Source organism: Peromyscus californicus, unplaced genomic scaffold (genome assembly GCF_007827085.1).
Source record: "Peromyscus californicus insignis strain IS unplaced genomic scaffold, ASM782708v3 Scaffold_14__1_contigs__length_90479793_seg_2, whole genome shotgun sequence".
Classification (NCBI taxonomy): Eukaryota; Metazoa; Chordata; class Mammalia; order Rodentia; family Cricetidae; genus Peromyscus; species Peromyscus californicus.
In genome coordinates, this window is record NW_026294436.1 from 78,181,639 (window position 1) to 78,204,084 (window position 22,446).

General features: G+C 47.2%; 2 protein-coding genes across 13 annotated transcripts in view; one reads left to right on the forward strand and one right to left on the reverse strand.

Annotated features, from left to right (window-relative positions):
* Positions 1-323: 323 nt before the first annotated feature.
* The window catches only part of CUNH1orf74 (chromosome unknown C1orf74 homolog), a 120,760-nt gene continuing 98,637 nt past the window's right edge, over positions 324-22,446 (forward strand). For 2 of the 10 annotated variants that reach the window (XR_008218135.1, XR_008218136.1), the window contains exon 1: positions 1,375-2,642. Coding sequence is in view for 7 of the 10 variants with exons in the window: in XM_052738087.1 (XP_052594047.1) it covers positions 1,829-2,620 (792 nt within the window). In the remaining 3 variants the exon portion in view is untranslated. The other 8 variants (XM_052738087.1, XM_052738091.1, XM_052738089.1 and 5 more) reach the window with 8 other exon arrangements.
* The window catches only part of Traf3ip3 (TRAF3 interacting protein 3), a 29,222-nt gene continuing 9,947 nt past the window's right edge, over positions 3,172-22,446 (reverse strand). For 2 of the 3 annotated variants that reach the window (XM_052738082.1, XM_052738080.1), the window contains 13 exons: positions 22,032-22,179; positions 21,861-21,924; positions 21,621-21,645; positions 21,341-21,370; positions 21,163-21,258; positions 14,540-14,611; positions 12,218-12,358; positions 11,874-12,011; positions 9,183-9,318; positions 8,610-8,672; positions 7,053-7,109; positions 5,882-6,018; positions 3,172-3,283 (listed from right to left, as the gene is read on the reverse strand). In XM_052738082.1, coding sequence (XP_052594042.1) covers positions 3,191-3,283; positions 5,882-6,018; positions 7,053-7,109; positions 8,610-8,672; positions 9,183-9,318; positions 11,874-12,011; positions 12,218-12,358; positions 14,540-14,611; positions 21,163-21,258; positions 21,341-21,370; positions 21,621-21,645; positions 21,861-21,924; positions 22,032-22,179 — 1,200 coding nt within the window. In that variant the 3' untranslated portion in view covers positions 3,172-3,190. Of the gene's footprint in view, positions 3,284-4,114; positions 4,229-5,881; positions 6,019-7,052; positions 7,110-8,609; positions 8,673-9,182; positions 9,319-11,873; positions 12,012-12,217; positions 12,359-14,539; positions 14,612-21,162; positions 21,259-21,340; positions 21,371-21,620; positions 21,646-21,860; positions 21,925-22,031; positions 22,180-22,446 lie in introns of all 3 variants that reach the window. The other variant, XM_052738083.1, reaches the window with a different exon arrangement.

Genomic DNA, 22,446 nt, shown 5'->3' on the forward strand with positions numbered 1-22,446 from the left:
TGTTTGAATCCCCTAATGTGGTGGCATGGTGGCACAGAGCCTAACCTCAGCACTCTGGAGGGTGAGGCAGGAAGACTGTCATAAGTTTGAGGGGCACATAGCAAGACTTTGTCTCAAAAAAGCACAACAGTGCGGCTATAGAGATGACTCAGTGGGTAGGAGTGTTTGCTTTTCTTCCAAATATTTGAATTCAGTTCCCAGAACCCATGTTGGGCAGCTCACAACACTTTTAACTTCAGCTCCGGGTGTTCCTACTCCCTTCTCTGGCTTCCTAGGCATCCGCACATATGAACATATAAATGAAAATAAAAATAAATCTCTTAATAAAATGATCAGCAAACTGGACTCTCAGGCCTTGAGGTCCATGAGATAGGGTTGCTATTTTGTACAATGCAATATCTCTCCCGCCTAGGTACACTGAGAGTGAATACCCAGGGTTGCAGAGGTAGCTCAGTTAGTGTTTGTCTAGTATAAAGTCCAGAGCTCAGTTCCCAACACGGCATAAACCAGAGTGAGAAGTCCCGTTCCAGGTCAGCCAAGCTACACAAAACGCTGTCAAAGTAAAATAGTACAATAAAATAGTGGGCTAGTGAATTGGCTCTGCAGTTAATGGCACTCGCTAAGCCGGCTGGTTTCCTGAGTTAAATCCCCCAACCCACTTAGAAGGTGAAAGCGAGAACTGACGCTGCGCTGTAGCACGCGTCCACACAAGACATTTTTTTAAAAGGAGTGAATATTCACGGTCTCAGCACTCAACCTTTCACGTCCAGGATTTAGGGGCATTTGAAAAACAAAACAAAACAAAAACAACTTTATAGCACTACCCAGAGAAGCGGTGTCCCCGCTATACCGCGGAGTGACAGCAGCAGGTTCCGGATACTACCTTCCACTTCCGCCCGGCCGGCCAGCCGGCTTCTGTTCTACGGAAGGGGTGGGTCTAGGGTGGCTGTACTTCCCATCCCGTTCTCGGCCTCGTCGATGGTTCCGGCTTGCGTACGCGCTCTGAATGACGTCACGGAAGGACCGAGTATGGCGGTGCGCATGTGCGTCAGGCTGTCTTTCCCGGGGCTCCTTGTCATAACCGTGGGGTTTTCGCAGTTTTGTGTGGGGCGCAGGACAGTCAGTTGCCTTCCTGGCCGCTGACAGGGGGCCGGAGTGACTTCCTGCGTCCCCGAACCTGCAGCGGGAATGCAAGCCCAGTGTCTTGAGTCAGAGCGCTACCTTATGTAACTAGTCTCTAATAATCTCACGCGTGGGTACGTGTGGTGGAGGGAACGAGTCTTCCCAGAAGGGAAGGCGGGCCCAGCAGTGATAAAATGTGGCCCCGCCCCACCTGTAGCTGCTTTCACTTCCTGTGTGTCTAAGGGTGAGGCGGTGGTTACTCCGCATTCTTTCTTACGCTGGTTTGATCAGGCTGCTGAGAGAACTCTTCTTAGTGGGAGAAAGGGGGAGTTGGCAGTGGAAAGCTTAGGTTCGGAGCTCAGAGCTCTGTCCCAGAAGGGCAGTTTGGGGAGAAATGGCGGTAACTTTTACCAGAGACCGTGCCAGACGCATTAAGGTTTGAATCACAGAGCATTAACTGCACCAGGTAAAAGTTAGAATCGAAGCCAGAGACAATATAAATGTGGCTAGAAGCCAGAAGCATGGCTTCGGGAAACTTAAGTCTGCCAGAGAAATGGGGTATAGCACTGGTATCTTGACAGTGTTAATGACTCCCCCTACCACATTGTTTCTAGGCTCTCAAGTGTTGGAACCTGAACTGTGGCTCAGGGAAGGGAACCGTGGCTAGCTAAGGAGGCCATGCTTCATGTAACTTCTTCCAGAACTCATGTCAACACCACGCCCTCAGCTGCTGGTGGCGGCTGCTCAGCAGACCCTGGGCACGGGAAAGAGAAAGGGCCCACCTAGAGCTGTCTGTCTTCACCTAGCCGGAGAGGTGCTGGCTGTGGCCCGCGGGCTGAAGCCAGCGGTTCTGTATGATTGCAACTCTGCGGGTGTACTGGCGCTCCAGAGCTATCTGGAGGCGCTGCAGGGGCTGGGCTTCCTGACGCTGGGACTTCACATTCTTGAGATTGGAGAGAATAACCTCATTGTCAGTCCTGAGCATGCCTGTCAGCATTTGGAGCAGGTACTGCTGGGTACCACAGCTTTAGTGGATGTTTCCTGCTCACAGCCCCATCCTTCTGTCTGTTCATTGGACCAGCTCCAGGATCTGAAATCTCTCATCGCTGAGATCATCACACATTTTCAAGGACTGCAGAAGGATGTGTCTCTGGGAGTCTCCTACAGCAAGCTGCATTCCTCAGATTGGAATCTCTGCACTGTATTTGGGATACTCCTGGGCTATCCTGTCTCTTACACATTTCACCTGAACCATGAAGGTGGCAACTGCTTAGCTATGACCCCCTTGCGGGTGTTCACTGTTCAGATTTCATGGCTGCCTGGTCAACCTCCAATTCTGCTCTACTCCTTTAGTGTTCCAGAGAGTTTGTTCCCAGCCCTGAGGGACTTTCTAAGCACCTGGGAGAAGGAGCTCAGAACTCGATTTAGGACTCAGAGTGACTTTGGTGCCCTCAGCATCTCCTCTGAGATAGTCACACTGCCTGCTGTGGCCCTCTGACCTAACTCTGCTGGTTGAGAAGGTATCAGTGAATGCTCACCTCTGGATGGAAGATGTCAGTTAGCATCCTAAGTGTTCAGTCACTCGGCCACGTGTGTGAATGGGGATAGCTGTCGGCCGTGGTATGTTTTCCGTTTCTATATTAGGAGTTCCCACGTACTTAGCAGAGGTGTCTGTTTGTTAATCATTGAATAAGAAACAAGAAAAGAGAGTGGGAAAAGGAGCTATGTGGAGATTAAGCAATGTACCCTTGGATGGTGGCGTGGCCTGCCCTAAGTGGATAGTGCCTTAGGGGAAAGGAGGAGGACTGGGTCCTTGGAATGTTTATGTAGTTCTAATTGAATTAGGATATGAGACTGTGATGTTTAAGTGTCGTACTTGTGCTGTGTTTTTCAGGAATAGACAGTTCTGAAGAATAGTCTTGTGAGATAAAGTTTATTTACAGTGTGATGAAAAAAATGAAAACTAGGAATCTGGATTTTCTTGGAGGGAGAACCCAAGTTGTAAGGTATCAAAACTCATGGAGTTGTTTGCTTCTGAACTTTACCCCAGACAGATGCCAGAAGTTACTCAGATCGCCAGGCTGTCTTTGTTTGCCAGGAACACTGCTAGTGCCGTAGCAATCACCACCATCAGCACCGGGAGCCATTGGCCACATTGCCGCTGTGTGGAAGGAGGTGGAGACAGGAGAGAGCATCTGTGAGTTAGCTGGAGGAAATATGGGTGAGAATAGTCTTTTGGTGTTCTAACCCAGTAGAAAACCTCACATTGGTGGCAGAAAAGACTTTTTCTGTGTCTCCCTATGTTCTGTCACTTCCCTTGAGATAAAACCACTTTACTAGTGGCCTAGAGATGCATATCCAATAGGGGACAGATATTTAAAGGCTTTTATGTATATTCAAAGATAGAAAAATAATTCAGCAAAATAATACTCTCTGTGTGCCTCAGTGCTTTTTAAGTCTTCCTCTTGTCATTTTGTTCACAATAAATCAAAAGAGAACGCTTTCATACTTGAGCCAACACAGGTTAAGTATCATTTTTCTGAAATGCTTGGGATTAGGAGTGTTTCAAAAAAAATTTTTTTTTGGCATTTTGTAATATTTGTATAGACTTCACCAGTTGAGCAGACCTAATAGAAAGGCATCTTAAATCCCAAATCCCAAATGCTACAAAATCATCTGCAGCCTTTGAGCATCATGCTTGTGCATGAGCAGTATGTTTTGGATCTAGAACATGTCAGGTTTTCAGAGTGTGCCCCATCTAGTGTCTTACAGACTCAAGAGATGCATGAAAATTGGGCAGATCCTAGACAACGGTTCTTTCCCATTTATTCATAATATTCATATTATTTCATATCGCCATTGTTGGCACAATGTAAATCAGGTGGAACAGGACAGAATGACCAGATGTTGGTATGGACTGATGTAGACCGGGCATTAAAAAGGAAATGCCCCAATGTCATGGAGGGCTATAGAGAGGAATGGGCCCTCTTACTCTGGGCAGCAGCTCCTGGCTGTGGCTCAGGGCTTCTTGACAGTGCTGTAGCTTTTGAAGACAGGAGAGGTACTTGTCACTGAGGATGTCTAACTCTGAATGCAGCTCTCTGCACTGGGGATGACAGAACAGTGTCACCAATTCAGTTTGGGACATGGCTCTGGAAGAGGACTGGCCTGAGTACTATACTCCTTCGCCTGTTTTGAGTGAACCGTTCTTCCCACTCTTCTCAGAGGTTTTAATCTTCCTCCCATTACATAGTTTATCTGGAAAATGTTGAGTTGTACGATTGGTTATGCGGCATATATTACATTTTACACATGGCAATGCTTAATTATTTTTTTACATTATTTGTTGTGTGTGTATGTATGTATGTACATATGCATGTATGTATGTATATATGTATGCTAATATCACAGTGCATGTGTGGGAGTCAGAAGACAACCCTGGGAATTACTTCTGGTCTTCTACCATGTGGGTCCCAGGGATTGAATTTAGGTCATCAGGCTTGACAGAGGTACCTTTACCTGCTGAGCCAGCTTACTGGCCCCAATACATGCAAATGCTTTTATACGACTTTGTGAAAGTGCTTTGTAAGTGGGCATATTAAAAAATAAGTTCTTACAGCACCATAGACTTAAAAGTAGTTAGAGGACAAGCCTCTCTTCCTTGGGGGCTAGTTGCTCTGCACACTACCAAGGGAAGTATGTTCCTAGGAAAGTGTTTGCTACTTAAAAGATACGAAGCACTGCCGTACTTAGTATGTGATGGAATTTAAGAAGGGAATGTGTTTGCCAAATGTTTTTATCTTCTGGTTGACTTCCTAATAGGTTACCAATATAACCTTGTAGGGGTTGTTATAAATTAGGAAGGAGGAAGATTGCAAGTCTCTCCAAGAACAAAGACATTTGTGGAGGAAAATGAACACCTGTGGACATTCAGTCACAATTTAAGCTTGGAAGTTCCTGTTTCTCAGTTGCCTCCCAGAAGGTTTCCCTGCTCCTGCCAGTCTAGATCAGTGATTCTCAACCTTCCTAATGCTGCAATCCTTCAATACAGTGCCTCATTTGTGGTGACCCCCAACCATAACATTTTATTGCTACTCCAAAACTGTATTTTTGCTACTGTTATGAATCATAATGTAAATGTCTGATATGCTACCCCAAACAGGTTGTGACCCACAGTTTGGGAACCACGAACCTAGATGAACCCTCACAATTTGTATGAACCCTCACAGTCTGGATGAGCACTCATAGTCTAGATGAGCACTCACAATCTGGATGAGCACTCACAGTCTGAATGAGCATTCACAATCTGGATGAGCACTCACAGTTTAGATGAGCACCCAGTCTGGATATGCACTCACAGTCTAGATGAGCACTCAGTCTGGATGAGCACTCACAATCTGGATGAGCACTCACAGTCTAGATGAGCACCTAGTCTGGATATGCACTCACAATCTGGATGAGCACTCACAGTCTGAATGAGCACTCACAATCTGGATGAGCACTCATAGTCTCCTAGTCTGGATATGCACTCACAATCTGGATGAGCACTCACAGTCTGAATGAGCACTCACAATCTGGATGACCACTCATAGTCTAGATGAGCACCCAGTCTGGATGTGCACTCACAGTCTGGATGAGCACTCACAGTCTAGATGAGCACTCACAATCTGGATGAGCACTCACAGTCTAGATGAGCACCCAGTCTGGATGTGCACTCACAGTCTGGATGAGCCCTTACACTCTGAAGTCACTTCCTCACCTCCTTTTCCTTGGCCTGGAGCTGAGATGTCTCCTTTTGTAGCTGGTCTCTCAGCTCCCAGTCTTTCTCCTCCCCTGTACTCTCCGGTTTTGCTTCATCAAGGGAGCGCTCTGGATTCCACACGGGTAAAGCCTGATCTAAAAAAGCAGCCAGAGTCTCAGTGACAGTCTTGTTTGTGAGAGCTGACCCTGTCACTGAGAACCTTAGGGTTTTGAGAATAGGGAGATGGCAGGTTTGTCCTTGTCTTCACTGAATGGAGGAGAACATTCTACATTAAAAAACTCTGATGTGCTGGGCATAGTGATGCACACCTTAATTCTGGCACTTGGGAGGCAGAGGCAGGTGGATCTGTGAGTTCCAGGACAGCCACTCTGGTACACCCTGTGGCCTAGATGCACAGCTGGGCTTGGGCTCCTTGAAGCAAGGTTGACATCTTATTTTTTTTTTTAATTTGTCTTAATCTGTTAGTTTTAGTGAGTGCTTACTAATTGAAATTGTTTCATTATTGCCATAAAGTATCTAGTTTCTCATGTAGGTTTGCCAAATGCTTCTGTGTAATTCTGTGTGCTTTGCACCCTTTTCACCTGTGTGCCCTGAAAATGGAAGTCCTTCTAGACCCCCTCTTAGTATTAAAGCTGGGTTTTCAGCCACCTTGTAGTCAGTTTTGGAGAAAAGAGCACTGGACTAGAGTCAAGTTCTGGGTTATTGTTTTAGTTAAGTCCTTACTTTATATGACCAGAGACCTTTATTTTCTTGTCTGTGCTATGGGCACAATCATTGTGGATAGCTGAGGAGCCACCGGGGCCTCCGTGTGGCTGATGAGAGGACTCTGGTGTGCTGTGTGGTTGGGCTGAGAAGCTGGATGTGATTTGTAAAGTCAACTGTGTAAAAACTGACATGAAATTCTGAGTTCAAAATCAATTTATTGAAATGTTCAACATAGACAATGTTTTCAGAGAAAGTAGAAACCCTTTCCCACAGTTTATGTACCTCTCAGAGTAGAAGGCTGACTAAAGTGTCCAGGTCAGTGAGAGTTTCTCAGAACATTTCCCTACCTCCCTGACTTCACAGACTCTCAGCAGTGGGTAGGACCCCAAGAAGCCATGTAGTCCATTCCCAGACTCTAGGCAGACAAAGGAAGAGCGACATTAGTGGGAATAAATTTGCTGACCTTTCTTTAAGAGTTTCTCCTGTTCGTGATGGTGTAAGGACTGTTTCTGAAGCAGACCTGTTGGGAGACAAAAGGAAATTGTCTGTGCTAGCAGACCTACTGTAAAGACTCATTGCAGATGTTACCATCTGTCAGGGACTGAATATTGTTCCTCAGAATTTTTATGTTGAAGTTCTTACTCCTGTAATGTGACCTTCCTTGGAGATGGAGTCTTTGAAAAGGCAATTGAGTAAAAATACGGTCATTAACACGGTCCCTAGTCTAGATAACTGGTATTCTTATAAGAAAGGGGATCCTTAGACCCACATGTGCTCCAGGGAAAGCAATGTGAAGACACATAAGACAGCCGCCTGCAAAGCTAAAGAGAGGCCTGGAGCAGGCCCTCACCTCAGAAGGCGCCAACCCTCTGGACAGCCTGATAGTCCTGTGAAACAGCTCATTTTTGTCCAAGTCACTTAATGTGGTCCTTCATTACAAATATGCCATCCTTATGTCAGTTCCTACCATGTCTGTGAGTCTGCTTAATTGTTACTTTAGAAGAAACATGTTCTCAGGTGACCTTCTATACAACAATACTAATTTGACCTTTAATCTGCTTCTTTTTCTCTATAGTAGTTATTGTGACTTGACATACATTGATTTCTTTTTCATGGAACCCCTACCCTTGGACTTGCTTAGAATGGAAGTTTCTTAAACTATTACCTTTTGCTTATTGTGTGCCCCAGTGCATATGTTCAGGATGCCTGCTCTTATGTAGGGGTTTGATGAATGCTCATTTTCTGAACCACCTCTAGTGAAAAGATCTGAGTGACATGTTCATGTGAATACATAGAATGTGTAAGAAAACAACCATCTTAGAAAGCTTAAGTAAGTAGAATGGATAGTTCTGAGCCTGGGGCAATGGGTGAGCAAGAGTTCTTGCTATACACATATGAGGACCTGATTTAACTAGTCAGCATCCACGTAAAAAAACTGGGCAACACTACCAGTCCCTGTTACCCTAATGCTATCAGGTCCAGGGGCAGAGATCACTGGGGCTTGTTGGCTAGCCTTGCTGGAAACAGTGATATACCCTTTCTCAAGGGACTAAGGCAGAGAGTGAGAGAGGAGATACTCAACACCCTTCAGCCCCCTTGTGCGTGTTTCATGGGCACCCATACACACTACACACACGTACACCACTCATACATACCACACACGCACACACACTGCAATACACATGACAACCCTCCCCACATACCATATATGCACATGTTACACATACACATCACACACACAGCTGCAAATTCTTGTAGAAATGTAAATGGTTGTCATTGACAAGGAGGAAAACAGAGAGGAAACACAAAAACAGATGTTAATATATAACTTGGGAAAGAAACAAACCATATAACTTGTGAAGAGCTATGCAAATGACCCTGTTTTTGCAGGAAGTGGGCCCAAGAGTGCACCAAAACAGGACACACCAGAGCCTGGAGCCCAGCCTTCCTTCGAATGCCTTTTGTGGGCAGGCCTGCCGGAAGCCACCTGTGCAGGTTTAGGACTGAAAAGGACACTTACTCTGCAGCTGCTGTACTCTGCTCACCAGGACCTGTCTCTCCTCCTCTGACCTCTTTAGCTGATCTGAAAGTGGAAGAATGGATGCAGACTGAAATAGAAGCGCAGGAGGGCGGGACCGAGAGACGCATCCTGTCCTCTCTGTGGCCTCTGAAGCGTCAAGTGTCTTTCAGTTCTGAAGAGGAAGGCCACCATCCGCACACGAACATCACAGTGCTGTGTACACACACTCGTGGGTCCCTTTAGCCCACACCAGCACTGCTGGGAAACCTTCATTCTGCCAGTGTTTGTGCTAACCTTTCCCTTTCAAATTAGGAATATGGCCTCGGCGTTTGACTAGTTTGGGAGCAGCTGTGGTCTGGCCCACAGGCACAGGCTGGAGAAGAGAGCGTGCAAAGTCCTAGTGAAGCACAAGTGATGTTCGTTTAGGGGAATGAAGGTAGAGCCCCGCCTTTCCCTCACAGAAATATACAATCATAAGGCCAAGCAGAAATGAAGACCAGAGCTTCTCCCTGCAGCTTCCCCTCTCTGAACTCATACAGCTGTGGTTTTCATGATCCTGTGACCCCCAAGTACCTTGTAGGTCCTGGGTGTCAGAGCTCTGCTGCTCTCTGTCCCCTTGTAGGCGCTCGATCTTGGCCTGCAGTTCCTGGTGCTCATTTTCTAAACGTCGCAGGGCCTGGTTCATCTGTGAGTCTCTGCTGTTTGCTCCCTGAGAGGAGAAGGAGGTCAGTGTAGGTGGAGACAGAGCAGGTGCCATGGAACAGAAAACAGTAGAACTCTAGAGAGGGGGATTCAGGGAAATGGAAACTTTTCTCCACTTCCCTTTGTTTTCTATCCTACATGTTTCTAAAGTGCATTTGACTTGATATTTACAGGGGAGAATGTCCTGACGCCTTGACAGATCTCCACATCAAGGCATACCAAGTCAGAACTTTTCTAGATATTTCTCTTTGTCTTTACTTTTAGCATGATCAGTTGTTGAGGGAGAGGCGTAGTTAGGAATATTTTCACAGAGAATTATGGTTTATAAACCTTACAACACTTTCCTAAGAATTGCCTTATATGTGATTGGAAGAAGAGCGCAAAGGTTGCCATGTGGATGCCATGTGCTGTGTGGCCAGTGAGATTTGTGCCTCTAAAAGTCTCACACCTTCTCTCATCAACTATGTTTTTCCTGATTCCTGTTTGGGGGAATTTATAAAGATCCACTTTGGGGACAGATCCTCAAAGTTCCAAACTAAGTCAGTGAAACCTATGTGTTACTGAAGATTTTGGGGAGCCCTACCTAGGGTACCATGTGTTATTGGGGAAATTGGGGCTTCCTCTCTGAGTTCTTAGATTTGTTAATAAAAAAAAAAATGAAAGAACACATCAAGGAAACTTCTTTCAATAGATGGAGCCTACTACAGAAAACCACAGCCAATCAAAATGCTTCTTGTGGAGCCCAGTCTCAATAAATGTACAAAACAACTCCGGCACCTAAGGAACATTGCAGGAGAGGGGCAGAAATACTGTAAGAGCCAGAGGATCAGGGAGTTTGCTGTGAGAGGGGGCAGAAAGATCGTAAGAGCCAGAGGATCAAGGGGTTTGCCGTGAGAGTCTGTCTCCTAGTAACATCAGAAATGACATCCATGAAGTTTCACCAGCATGACTGCTCGAATGTGAAGTGAACAGGAAAGACACCAATAGACATGCCACACTGGATGAGGAAAAGCCCAGGAGGCTTCAACCCTACACAAAGAACTACAGGCAACTGAGGAAAGCCAGGAGCAGGAGAGGTGGTTCCCCCAGTGTCAAATGGTCAGCCCTGAAAACATACATACAAGTAGTATATGGACTCAACAGTTTATATTTAGGAATATATATGCATATACATATATGCATGCAATAATAACTGATGGAAAAAGAGGCCATGAATTTGAAGGAGAATATATGGGCGGATTTGGAGGGAGGAAAAGGAAGGGAGAAATGTAATTAAAATCTCAAGAATAAAAAAACCTGAAGAAACATTGTTACCATTAAAAAAAAAGAACAGATTCTGAAGAAAGCTTTTTCTTGGCTAAAAAAGAAAAAAACAAAAAACACCCCAAACAATAACAATGATGACAAAAACAGAGTGGGCATACTGTAATCTCAGCAGCTTCGTAGAGGACAAAGGTGGAGAAGAGGAAAAGAAAGCCATGCCTTTTGAGTTAGGGGGTGCAGGTTTGTCAAACAGCCATATGGCAAAGGGGATGGAGAGAGAATAACTTGAGAGAAAAAGAGTAAGAAAGCCCAGAGTGTTCTGGAAGCATGCCTTGGCTTTGGCAAGTATTAGAAAGAAAGAAGAGATGAAAGTTGCACTTTTCTGAGAAATTCAGAAAAATGGGCAGACTTAGCCCAGCAGCATGGCTATGGCTCCGTAAGTGAGCACACCAGGGGTAGGATTTCTGGGAAGGGAAAGTGCACTATCTTATTAAAGGGATAATTACTCTTCCTTCTTTTGCATGGGTTAAGGTGACTCTGCCTTCCAGAGGGGTGGTTCATTAGCTAAATGATTGACAAGCCCTAGTGGATTAACTCTTAAGTTTTAGGTAGCTTGGAATGTTAGGTGTCCACCTGGAGGCAACACATGCAAAGTAATCGCTAACCTGTATCAAGTGATCATATGTACCAGAGACTATGTGTGGCTAGCCATATTTAATACATGCGACAATACTGTGATATAAAGACTATTACCCATATTTTGTTGATGAGGAAACAAGCTTATGGAGGTTAATTAGATTTTCTAAAGTGACAGATTGAAAGTGTAGAACTTTGGAGTATGCCAAGGGTTTACTGTAATTTGTTAAGAAGCACATTGGCAGGATGTGTTAGCACATGTAAATAAATTAGTAACATTTATTGTGTGTAAAACAGTGGGCAATTGTGCTCTGTGTACTCTGCTGGGATGGTGTTTGAATAGTGTGCAGTTAGTAGGCTGATCAACCCAATGACTATTCCAACCCAGGCATTTGCACTTGGTTAATGTTTTTCCAGTGGGTACTTAGTTCATTTTCATAAGCACTGCAGGCATTATTTCTAAGTACAGAATCATAATTCAGAGGCAAACAGTGAGTCTAGTACTAAGTGGGCAGTACTGAGTCTAGTACTAGGTAGGTGAAGACTTGAAAGCTCCTTGTTGCATGTATCAAGCCTTTGGGGCCCAACCCTGGAGCACCTTTTCTCACCAGACCCTTTCTCCCACTTCTTCCCTCCTTGCCCTCCCATGCCCAGGGCCTGTACCTGTAGTTTGGACTGAAGCACATGCAGCTGGCTCTCCAGCTCTCTGTGCTGGTCCCCTAGGGTCCTCCAGTCCTCCTTGAGAGCCTCGTACTGACTCTTCCACTCTTCACACTTCTGCTCTGCCAAAGCCAGGGACAGCTGAGAGAGACCAGAGGAGAGAAGGTTCCCAAGGAGCAGGAGCTTAGAGAAAGGGAGCACACCGTACTCTACATTTGTTCATATTGCAGTTTAAAATGCAGGGTGGATTTGAGGAGCATGCTCTCTGGAGTGTGTAGTTGCCCGCCTCCCCTGCTCTGTGGACTGTCCCCAGGGTCCCAGCCCCCAGGACTGCACAGCATCTCCACCTGTGCACTCTGCAGTTGCCGCTCTGCGCTCATTTTCTCCTCCAGCACTTTCTGGAGCGACTCCTTAGCCTTCTGTTCGTAACTGCTCCTCTGGTCTTCCATCTCCAGGAGTGCCTTCTTCATCCCCCAGGGAGTGTATTTCTGTAAACCAGGAGCAAGTCAGCAAATACACATTGAAGTCCTGCCTACCCAGCAGCTGGGACACACACGTGAGAAGAATGTGGGTCTTGTTCCCAGGGCAGAGATACCAGTCTGGTAGGCCTTCAGGCTGGAGCTGAGCAGAGGAGTCTCTCAGGCTATCTGAGAGGTACCTGCCATTGGCAGGGTACTTCTGCCACAGCCTCCTCCTCTATCCCTTTAGCTGGCTAGCCCTCTGCTGAGCTCCAGGTGGAGAACATGAACCAGTTCTGTTAACTCTCCACTAACTCCTCTATCCCTGGCTGTGGTGGCTTTGCTAAGCACTGACGTATTAGCATTCATGAGACTAGGACCCGTGTTTTTGGAATTTTCATTAATGCGAGCCTCCCACCTCCCCACCTTCACCCTGCCACTTCCACTGCTCTGCTCTGTGGATGAATCTCCCTTACTCCACCTGAAACAATTTCCAAACGGGCAACACAGTGTTGCCCAAATGAAATCCCAGGAATCTGAGGACTTAGTGCTCTAGAAGTAGTACATTTGCATCGAATGTCCCCTGGTTTGTTTTGTTTGTTTGTTTTGTCAAAAGAGGGTTTCTCTGTGGTACAGCTCTGGTTGTCCTGGAACTCGCTCTGTAGACCAGCCTGGCCTTGAACTCAGAGATCCTCCTGCTTCTGCCTCTCGAGTGCTGGGATTAAAGGTGTGCACCACCACTGCCCGGCAAGGTGTTTCCCCTGGTTTTAGGAACAAGGAAAATACCTCAAACCAGATGAAATAGGTTTGCCGATGCACCGAAGGTCAGCCGCCCTTGTGTCTCACCTTTCGGCTTTGTGACTTGGGGGAGGCAGGAAGCCTTCTAGACCCATCTGGCTGAGTCCAGAGAATGAAGATGAAGGAACGGGTCATGAGGAGTCAGTTTTGTTTCACTTTGGGATTGTCTGAAATTTTGTATTTGTGTCTGAAAGGGTGCTCTGCTTTTTGGAATTTTCATTAAAAATCAAACCAAAGAGTGACTGGTTGAAGTCCAACATGGTGGTGTCCTAGTTATTGCACTTAACAATAGTAGTCACCGACCAGCTTCATTTCCAATAGAAAATCAGCAGGGTACCTGGGCATAGTTGCTCACGTCTGTAACACCAGCACTGGGAGGTTGGTGGGAGGGTCACAAGTTCAAGGCCAGCTTAATAATGAGACCTTTCTCAAACAACACATTAGAGACTTGTATTCTGGCTTGCATGCTGGTCTCTACAAGTTTGGTTGGCATATTTTAGCTAATAAGAGCCTAACATAGCAGCTCACATTGAAAAACAAACAAATATGTAGACCAGGAAACCTATAGACAATATAAACTATTCCCTGCTGTGTATGAACGTACTGATCTCTCTAGCTCTAAATGAGAGAAGCCCACCTATTCCCTGCTTATCTACATTTTCTTTAATGTTTTTGAAGAAACACCTTTGTGTGTGTGTGTGTGTGTGTGTGTGTGTGTGTGTGTGTGTGTGTGTGTGTACTTGCCACAGAGGGTGTGTAGAGGTCAGAAGACAACTTGTGATGGGTACAGTTCTCTCCTCCTATGTGGATTCCAGGGATTGAACTCGGGTTGTCAGGCTTGGTGGCAAGTGCCCTCAGCCATGAAGCCATCTTACTGGCCCCCGCTCTCCTACTTTCATATTCAATATCTCTCTACCTGTCATTGGAATTGATTTTTTTTTTGTAACCTGAAATTAGACCAAATCAAGAGATTACTGAAGCTGAATATCAACAAGGAAAGCCAGGATTCACTTTCTTCCAAACTTTTATGCTTCTTGCTTTCTCTAAGTTGTTGCTAAAAACAACTTGTTCCTGAGATGAAAATCATTTTTGCAGTTTCCTGTCATGTCCTCTTCACCTGCCCCCCGGGTTGGGTCTGTGGAGACTGGTTGTGTGGTGTGAACCTTTACCAAGGAAGGGCCTTTCCCTACAGCTCCCTAGGAGCCAACAACATGTTTAGTGCTGGGATTCCTTCCCGGGGTACGGGGGTGCATGCTCAGACAAAGAAGGAACAGTGGAGATAGTGACGTGGCAAATTAGGAACGAGAGGGAACACAGACGAGTGAGGAGTGTGGCAGTCTCCAGTTGGTAGCATTTCTAGAAGGCAGGACTAAGATTCAGACATGCTCATTTTATTGAAATTAATGGGCTTACCTGCATGCAGGTGTAGAGCTGGTTTTCTAGGGACCTTAGTTTGCCCTTCAGTTTGTCTTCATTGAGCTGCCCCTAAAGTAAACAGGGTGAGTTAGTAAACTAAGGCCAGAAAATACACAAAGAGGCTACATCTTCTCCAGCCCAGTTACACACAGCCCAAGCTTGTGGGGCGCCATGGGGCTGAACCCTTTCAGGTACAGTGGCTTAGGAGCTCTGAGGGGAAATTGGTCTCTCTCTCTCTCCATCCAGACTGGCCCCTCTTTGTACTTCGATAGAGTTTCTCTTTCAAATGGCCCGGGCGGCAGAGAAGGCCACTGACAGGACAGGGAGGTTCCTGAGCTGTCGTTTCTCTCGTCCCCCCCCCCCCCCCCCGCGCCCCGCCCCGCTGCTCTCCCTGCCCCCGTTGCTCCTGGGGAGAATCTGTATTTGCTACAATTCCTTGTTATGGGCTGAACGAACTGTGTCTGCCCTTCCGGCTTGAATGCTGTAGTGAGCTGCAGTGCCCCAGAATGGAACCGTATTTGGAGGTAGGCCTTCAAAGAAGTGGAAATGCGGTCCAGTGGGTCCTAGTCTAGTTTCCCAGAAGGCCCGGACATGCTGAGGGGGACCACCTGAAGACAAGATGGACACCTGCAACCCAGGAGGGACACGAGGGGAGACTGACACCACTGGTACCTCGGTCTCAGGCCAGACAGGACAGTGGGGCGGAGGTCTTTAGTGGCGGCCCTGGCATCTCATACCCCTCATATGATCAGTTCCTGGAACCCTTCAGACACGCAAGTTCCTTATATAAATGTGTAGCACTTACTGATGGCCTATGTACATCTTCCTATATGCTTAGAATCATCTCTGGCTCACTCACAGTACACTGGAAATACCGTGTAAATGACATCTATAATGTATTACTTGGACTAATTACAAGAAAGACAAGAAAAACAGGATTTTTTTCTTTCAATTATTCTTGACCTAATGTTGGTTGAATCTGAGACTGTGGAGCCTGTGGCTGTGGAGGACTCTGTCCTAGTATGTGTCCTTCCCTGCTAGCAGGACTCAAGTGAGAAATGGACCTAGAGATACTAAGCAGGGTAGGAGTGGGCGCAGGGAGAGAGCAAGAGGGCTTCTGGGAAAGTCCCAAAGGTGTTCAAAAGCTGGGTCAATCTAAGGTCTGGTCTGTCTGCTGTGTTGTCCTGTGCCCCCCTCCCCACAGCATGCCCCAGGTCTTGTGGTGCGTGATGGCACTTGAAGACATTCCTTGATCTTGAACCAAGCAGAGAAGGGTGGGTAGAGGTGCAGTTCTGGTTTTCAGGTTGTGTGTGTGTGTGTGTGTGTGTGTGTGTGTGTGTGTGTGTGTGTGTGTGTGTTTCCCCCCAGCATTTCCTGTACTTCATTGCTCCTCCTACCTGAAGACATCCCCTTTGCCAGCCTTGAGTTTTACCTCAGGTGTATCTGTCTGGGACAGTGGGGGTGCCATTAATAAGAGCGTGTTTCTCAGAGATAGGGCCATGAGCCTGTAAGTGGTTTTCATATTTTTTTCTCTGACTTCTCCACCCAAGTTCTGTGAGACTTGGGGGACCTTTCTCCAGGCCTGGATGCTGTGGCCCCTGTCATCAAACGGACCAACAGTCATGGCAGTTTGTGCCTCTAAAGACTAGGGCCAGAAGGGGGCCTCTGGGGTGAGAGTCAGCGCTCCTGGGGAAGGCAGGAAGTGGTACCACAGAGCTCCCGTTTTGATCTTATTTGTCTAATTCTTCTAACTCTGGGGATCAGGGGAGAACCCACCCCTTCTGCTTCCTGTGTTACTCAGCTGGGCCTTGCAAAAGCAAAAACCTGTGCCAAAAACAATTTTTTAAAGTGCCTTCTGCTATTAATGTTTTTCTCAGTCTCATGTGGGAAAGCATAGAGAGTAAGGGATTTGGCATTTACAGTAACCACAGGGCTTGGGACAAAGGAAAGAGAAGGACAAAGGATTCCACTGTTCAGGCCCAGGCATAACTGGTAGAGCAGCCGCATTCCCCAAAGGGGTTGTTCATTGTCAGTCTGCAGGCGCTGAACTCAGCTGGCCCCACCTTGCCTCTCTGTGTGCTGGTCTTCCAACAGACTCTATGGGGCAAAAGCCAGCCACGCCCACCAAGTTTAAAGATTGCCTCCTGATAGTCTGGAAGGAATACAGACAGGCTCCAGACAGTGTCTTTGAAATGTCTTCTGGGTAGCTCCCTATTCTGTAGTATCACTTTCATTCAATATTTTTCCTCTTCCAAGTGTTTATGCATTTCAGCACAACCCCAGATTATTTTTCCATTTATGTTGCAATACAAGATGATTCACGGTAGCCCCTTCAAGTAGGGATAGGGGCTGCCACCCAAGTCTAGAGCATGAACAAAACTTCTGGCCCATAGCTCTGCCTTCCCAGACTCCCTAAGGTGAGCAGGGAAGTTGAAGACAAGTTGCTGCAAACAGAGCACCCCCGTTTCCCCCCTCCCCCGCCCCCACCCCATCTCCCTTTGCTGACACCAGTGTTAGAGTTCTGAGAAGCTCTCTAGGCTGCTTTGGACCTTATCCCAGGAGCCCAGAGCACCTCAGACAGGCCACCCCTGGTGGAGAAAGGCTGTCCGGAGGCTGCACACACCTAGTGCTGGTCTGAGGCCTTCTGATCCCCTGCCTCAGATCTGTTACCAGAAACACCACACCTCACCGCAGAAGCCCCATCCCAGGGCTCATCTCTGCTCTAACAGAGTTTGCATAGGGCGCAAAGCCAGTCCCCATTGGGCTGTCATCTCAAGTTCTCAGTTCCGCTTTGCAGATCTTAAAGCCCCAGCGCTCCACTCAGGCTTCCCCTGTTGGCAGAGTTCCTTTTGTTCTACTGGTCAGACCCAGCTCTGGGAGTGTCGTGGAGGGCACTGACTCTGGGGTTCTAGTGGAGATTTTGCCATGAACATCTCTACAGGAGAAGCTGGAGACTCATACGTGGAACCAAATGGAAGGGACAAAGTGGACACTTGGCTGAGGTCTGAGTTCCAGTTCTGGCCTCATTTCATCCAGTTACTTTCTCAAAATCACCAAATGGGGCCACTGTTTCACTGATACTGAGGCTTTCTTGGGGAGGGAGGGATTTGAAATGTTTTGTTTTGGGAGAAGCGAGGACTCTCAACTGAACTGTTAGTGATGACTTTTCTTAAATACAGGAAGCTGGGAGCTTGGGGTGGGAGGAAGAAGAGAAGGGTGGATGTGAGACCTGGGAAGGGTAGGAAGGTAGGAGACAGGAAGTGACAGCCAGAGGAACCTCAGCTCTCTGTCTGGAGCCTGAGCTAAAATAACACCCCCTCCCAAGTTTATCGAAGAAATGACTTAAAACAAAACAAAACACCAGGGTCTCAACATGTAGCCCAGGCTGGCCTGAAGTTTGGAATCCTCCTACCTCAGACTCCTGAGTGCTGCATAAATAGCTCTTAATGTATCTGCCTCATTCCCACTAAGCACAGCTGACCTAGGCTCCTCTAGGCTTCTGTAGGGTCCCACTCCTCACTCAGAGTCGGGCCTTTGCTTAGAGAAACCATGCACACAGACCTTTCGGTTCAGTTTTTTAGTGACCAAGCTGCTCTAAAGACAGGCAGGTATTTCAGAGTGCAGGACTTGAACTCTGGTTAACTTCTGCCCCTTTCCCCTGTAACTGTGTTTCTCAACCTGGGGCGGCATGCAATCCCATGGGTCCTCCAATGCAAGATGTCTGCTGTGACACACATGCATACACACATACAAATATGTAAGTGTTCAAAAAGGAGTCTACACATTAAATCTGAAACATACCTTAACAGAGAAGGCTCAAGTCTCTTATTCTGAAAGTGTGAGAGAGGTCTTTCTTTGACGCTGTTCTGATAGGATCCCTTCCTGTCCGTCACATTGGGCTATATCCAATGCTTTGCCACACCTAGGCCCACAAACACCCTAACTCCTTAAATACTTTTCTTCATCAAGCTACTTCTGAACTGGTGAGCTTCAGCTCATCCTTTAGGACCCAGCTGAAAAGGCCTCTTTCCACAGAGCCTTCCTTCCTCCACCTCAGGCAGAACCGTCCTCTTTCCGTGCCGGGCTGCACACATACTTGCAGCCTCGTCTCACTGGGGTTGTCTGTTCTGTCTCTCCCTTGCTGGACTGTGAGTCTTTCAGAGCAAGGACTCTGTTTATCCGTGTTCCTGAACCCCCAGCTTAGAGTTGAAAGTTACCAAGCATCTTATGAACGAATGGGTGAGATGATCGCAATTTAGCTCAGTACTGGAAACTACCTGACGTGCCCTCTGCGGGCTCAGGCCCCTGCTCTGCCAATGGCAATGACTTGGCAAGCAGAGGCCTTACCAGAGAGACTCCCGAACCCAGGTTCAGTGGCTGATGTGAGGAGGATGGGTTTGCAGGGTGGGAGTGCTGGTCTTTTGTGTCTCTGCAAACTTCTTGGAGTGTTCCACCCCTACTCTCCCTCCCTGCTGCTTCACTTCTTTAAGCATAAACCTTCCTACGGTGAGGTGCATGGAGGCCTGTGAGGCTGTCTGTTCAACACACCTTCTGCCTTAGGCTTTGGTGGCACCAACCTGCTTATCATCTGCGGAACACATGAGGTCCTAGGGACTCTTTCAAGGGATCTGCAAGGCCTTTCCCTTTCCAGCACATGTCTCCATGACACTGACAGATTTCAAATGCTAAAAGAGTGATCACAAGAGGCTGAATTTAGAAGCACATAGAGTTTAGCTGTCTTTTGTTTAGCTAGATATTGAAAATGTACAGCCATGCAAGAAGCACCGCCTCCTTCCGACAATATAGCCCAAGGTCATGGGCAGAGCAAATACCACTACACATGCTACTTCTCTATTTTTCCTTTTGAAAACAAAGTTTTCCACTAAAATATATAACTTAAGTTAGCACATGGTGCTTGACTATTGTGATTTCTCAATTAATATTTCTAAATTTCTGTTTTAATTTTTAACATGGTAAATTCTAATATGGTGTGCACCAGAAGTTCTTCGGAATTTTTAGTTAAAAATTAGTATAAAGATGGGTTGCCCTGTCCAGACTTAATAGGAAAGGAGGTGCCTAGACTTTCTGCAACTTGATATGCCATGGCTGGCTGATATACATGGGGAGACCTGCCGTGTTCTAAAGAGGAAGGAGGAGGAGTGGATGGGGGAATGGAGAGGGGAGGTTGTGTGTGTGTGTGGGGGGGGGGGACTGAGAGGAGAGGAGGAATGGAGGGGAAAATGTGATTGATCTAGGGAAAAGTTAATTAACTGAAAATTAATAAAAAGAATCCTGAGATAAAAAAGAGTTAGAGAGCCACTGTCCCAAGCCAAGCCATGCTCTGGCTTTTGCCAACTCCGTATTCTTGCTTGACAATTGTCCTTGTGTCCTCGCTTGCCTCAGTGCTTTGTAACTGTCCACAGGCCCGGCTCCTTTCTCTGGGTTGGTTGTTCTCTCTTGTAGCCAGCTCTAGGAAGCATTTCTTTTATTTCTCATGTCTGTATTATTTTGGCATGTGACTTGTTTATAAAACTATGAACTCTCTAAAAAGCAGGAGCCTGAGCTAGGTATGGCAGTGCATGCCTTTAATCTCAGCACTTGGGAGGCAGGTGCATCTCTGTGAGTTCAAGGCCAGCCTCGTCTACATAGAGTTCTAGGGAGACATAGTGAGATGGTGTTTAAAAAAAAATGCAGGCGTCTGCCTAAAGAACAAATTTGCAGTGCTCGGTAGCAGGAGCATGGCCTTTGGCTATCTAGAGAATGAACAGACCAACATTGGAGACCTGGACCTTGCTAAGTAGTTATGTGATGATGGGCAAGGCCTTGGCCCATCATGGCAAACAGAAAATCAGACTAGGCCACCCATGAAGTCCTCTCTCGGCTAAGTATTGTTCAGGCTGGCTTGTGTGAGTCTTGATATGGATCTTTGATGGACAGGAAGGGATCCTATCAGAACAGCATCAAAGATATGTGATGATTGAGTTTGATTGCCTGATGACATTTAGAATTATATTGAAGACGAACCCCTGGGTGTGTCTGCAAGGGAGCTTCTAGATTGCAGAGGTGGTTAGACCCACCTGGTATAGAGGCAGTGTTATTCCACCAGCTGGAGTTTCCAGTGGGGGGGAAAAAATGGGAAGGGAAGTCAGCTGAACACCAGTCTTTCTCACTTGGCTTCTTGTCTGTGCATGCAATGTGACCAGTTGCCTCACAGTCCTGCAGCCATGAACCCCCACCATGATGGACTCTACCCTGGAACCATGAACAAGATAAGCCCTTTCTTAAAAGTTGCTTTTGTCAGGTATTTTGGGGCAGCAATAAGAAAGTGACTAATACAGAATCCTGTGTGAACGTCATTGCCTTGACAATTCTCAGTAACAACACTGGGCTGGGCCTTCCTTTCTTCTTTCATGGTTCAAAGCATGGCCTTCTGTCTACTTTCAGTTCTGGGCCTTCCCCAGGGATACACTTACTGTGGCCCTTTGGCCTCTGCATCCGAGCACCTCTACCTTTGCCTCTTCCCAGTGGGACAGCCCTTCCCTTGCTGGATGGTATGCCAGGGGAAGCGAGGTGGGCATGCATAGAAATCTGCATACCTTGTCTGAAGATTTTACTCTTACCTTCCAAGAGCTGTCAGAGGCCCGGGTCAGAGCAGGCAGCAGGTCCTGGAGAATCACCATTTTCTGTTTGAGGATCAGCTCCCTTTGTAGGGCTTCCTAGAAGGAAAAATGTAAAGGGAAAGATTAACCTAGAGGAAGAGTGGGTGAAGATGTGTGCAGGCGTCACTGTGCTACTTACTTTGAGGTACTCAGAGAGCTGGATGATGTCCTAGAGAGAAGAAAGAGATTCAGGAGGACTGAAGCAGAGAACCAGAGAGCCCTAGCTGGCTTGCACGTAGCAGATCTCTTTTGCCTTGGGTCTGGCAGGATCCTCCTAGGCCCACATCTATGCTCAGGACCATCTGGCTGTCCTGGAGGAAGGTGTCCCTCCACCCCAACCTGAGTTCATCATGGAATCCTAGAATGCTAGAGCTTAGGCTCCATCTGGCCCAAACCCCTCCAAACGAGGGTCCTCTTACCTTGTCTAGGACTGCAACTCCACAGCTGGGAAGAGAAGGAAAACATGACAATGGGCCCCAAATGGAACCTGCGAGCAGGCAGGATGTCAGCCGCAGCTGGCATCCCTGCAGAAGAGCAGTGGGGTGGGGAGGGGCTTCCTCCTCCTCAGCTGAGGTGGGCAGGATTCTCAGCGTGTCCATTTGGAGGAGAGGAATGAATGAGACGTGAAGCGTTGGGGTCAGGAACACGAAGAAACTCACTTGGTTTGCTGACTGGCGTCATTCTTTACTGTTGGCTGTGCCTCTTCTGCCTTTGTCTGAGTACCTGAGAGGTAGGTAGGGTGATTCAGCATTCAGGGGAGGAGGGAGAACGAGGGGTGGGGTGGGATGGGAGAGCTGGGCTGCCATCGCAGGTCAGGGCTGCGTGCTCACCCCGGTGCTGTCTGAGTGGCTTCTTGCTGGCAGAGTCCTGTGGTGGAAAGGCTGTTGCGTGTGAGGAATGGAGGCCATCCAAATCTCTCTGGATGCTTGAGGAGGAATGATGCAGGCTTGGGGAAACTGCAGAGGTCGTCCCTGTTACCTGGAAAGCAGATGAAGGTTGCTGAATGCCACTCTGAAGGGCCTCTTACATTTTCCAGACAACTGCGGAGAGAAGAACCAGAGGCTGTGGCTGCAGCTCAGTGCTAGCAGGCTTGCTGGGCACATATAAGGCCCTGGGTTCCACCCTCAGCACTGGAAAAACAAGCCAAAGTAAAACAAAGCAAAGCAAACTGTTAATCACATCTGTGTGGACTGAGTGGTTTTCCTGAAACTCCAGTGTTGAAATTCTAACGGTGTTAAGGATGGA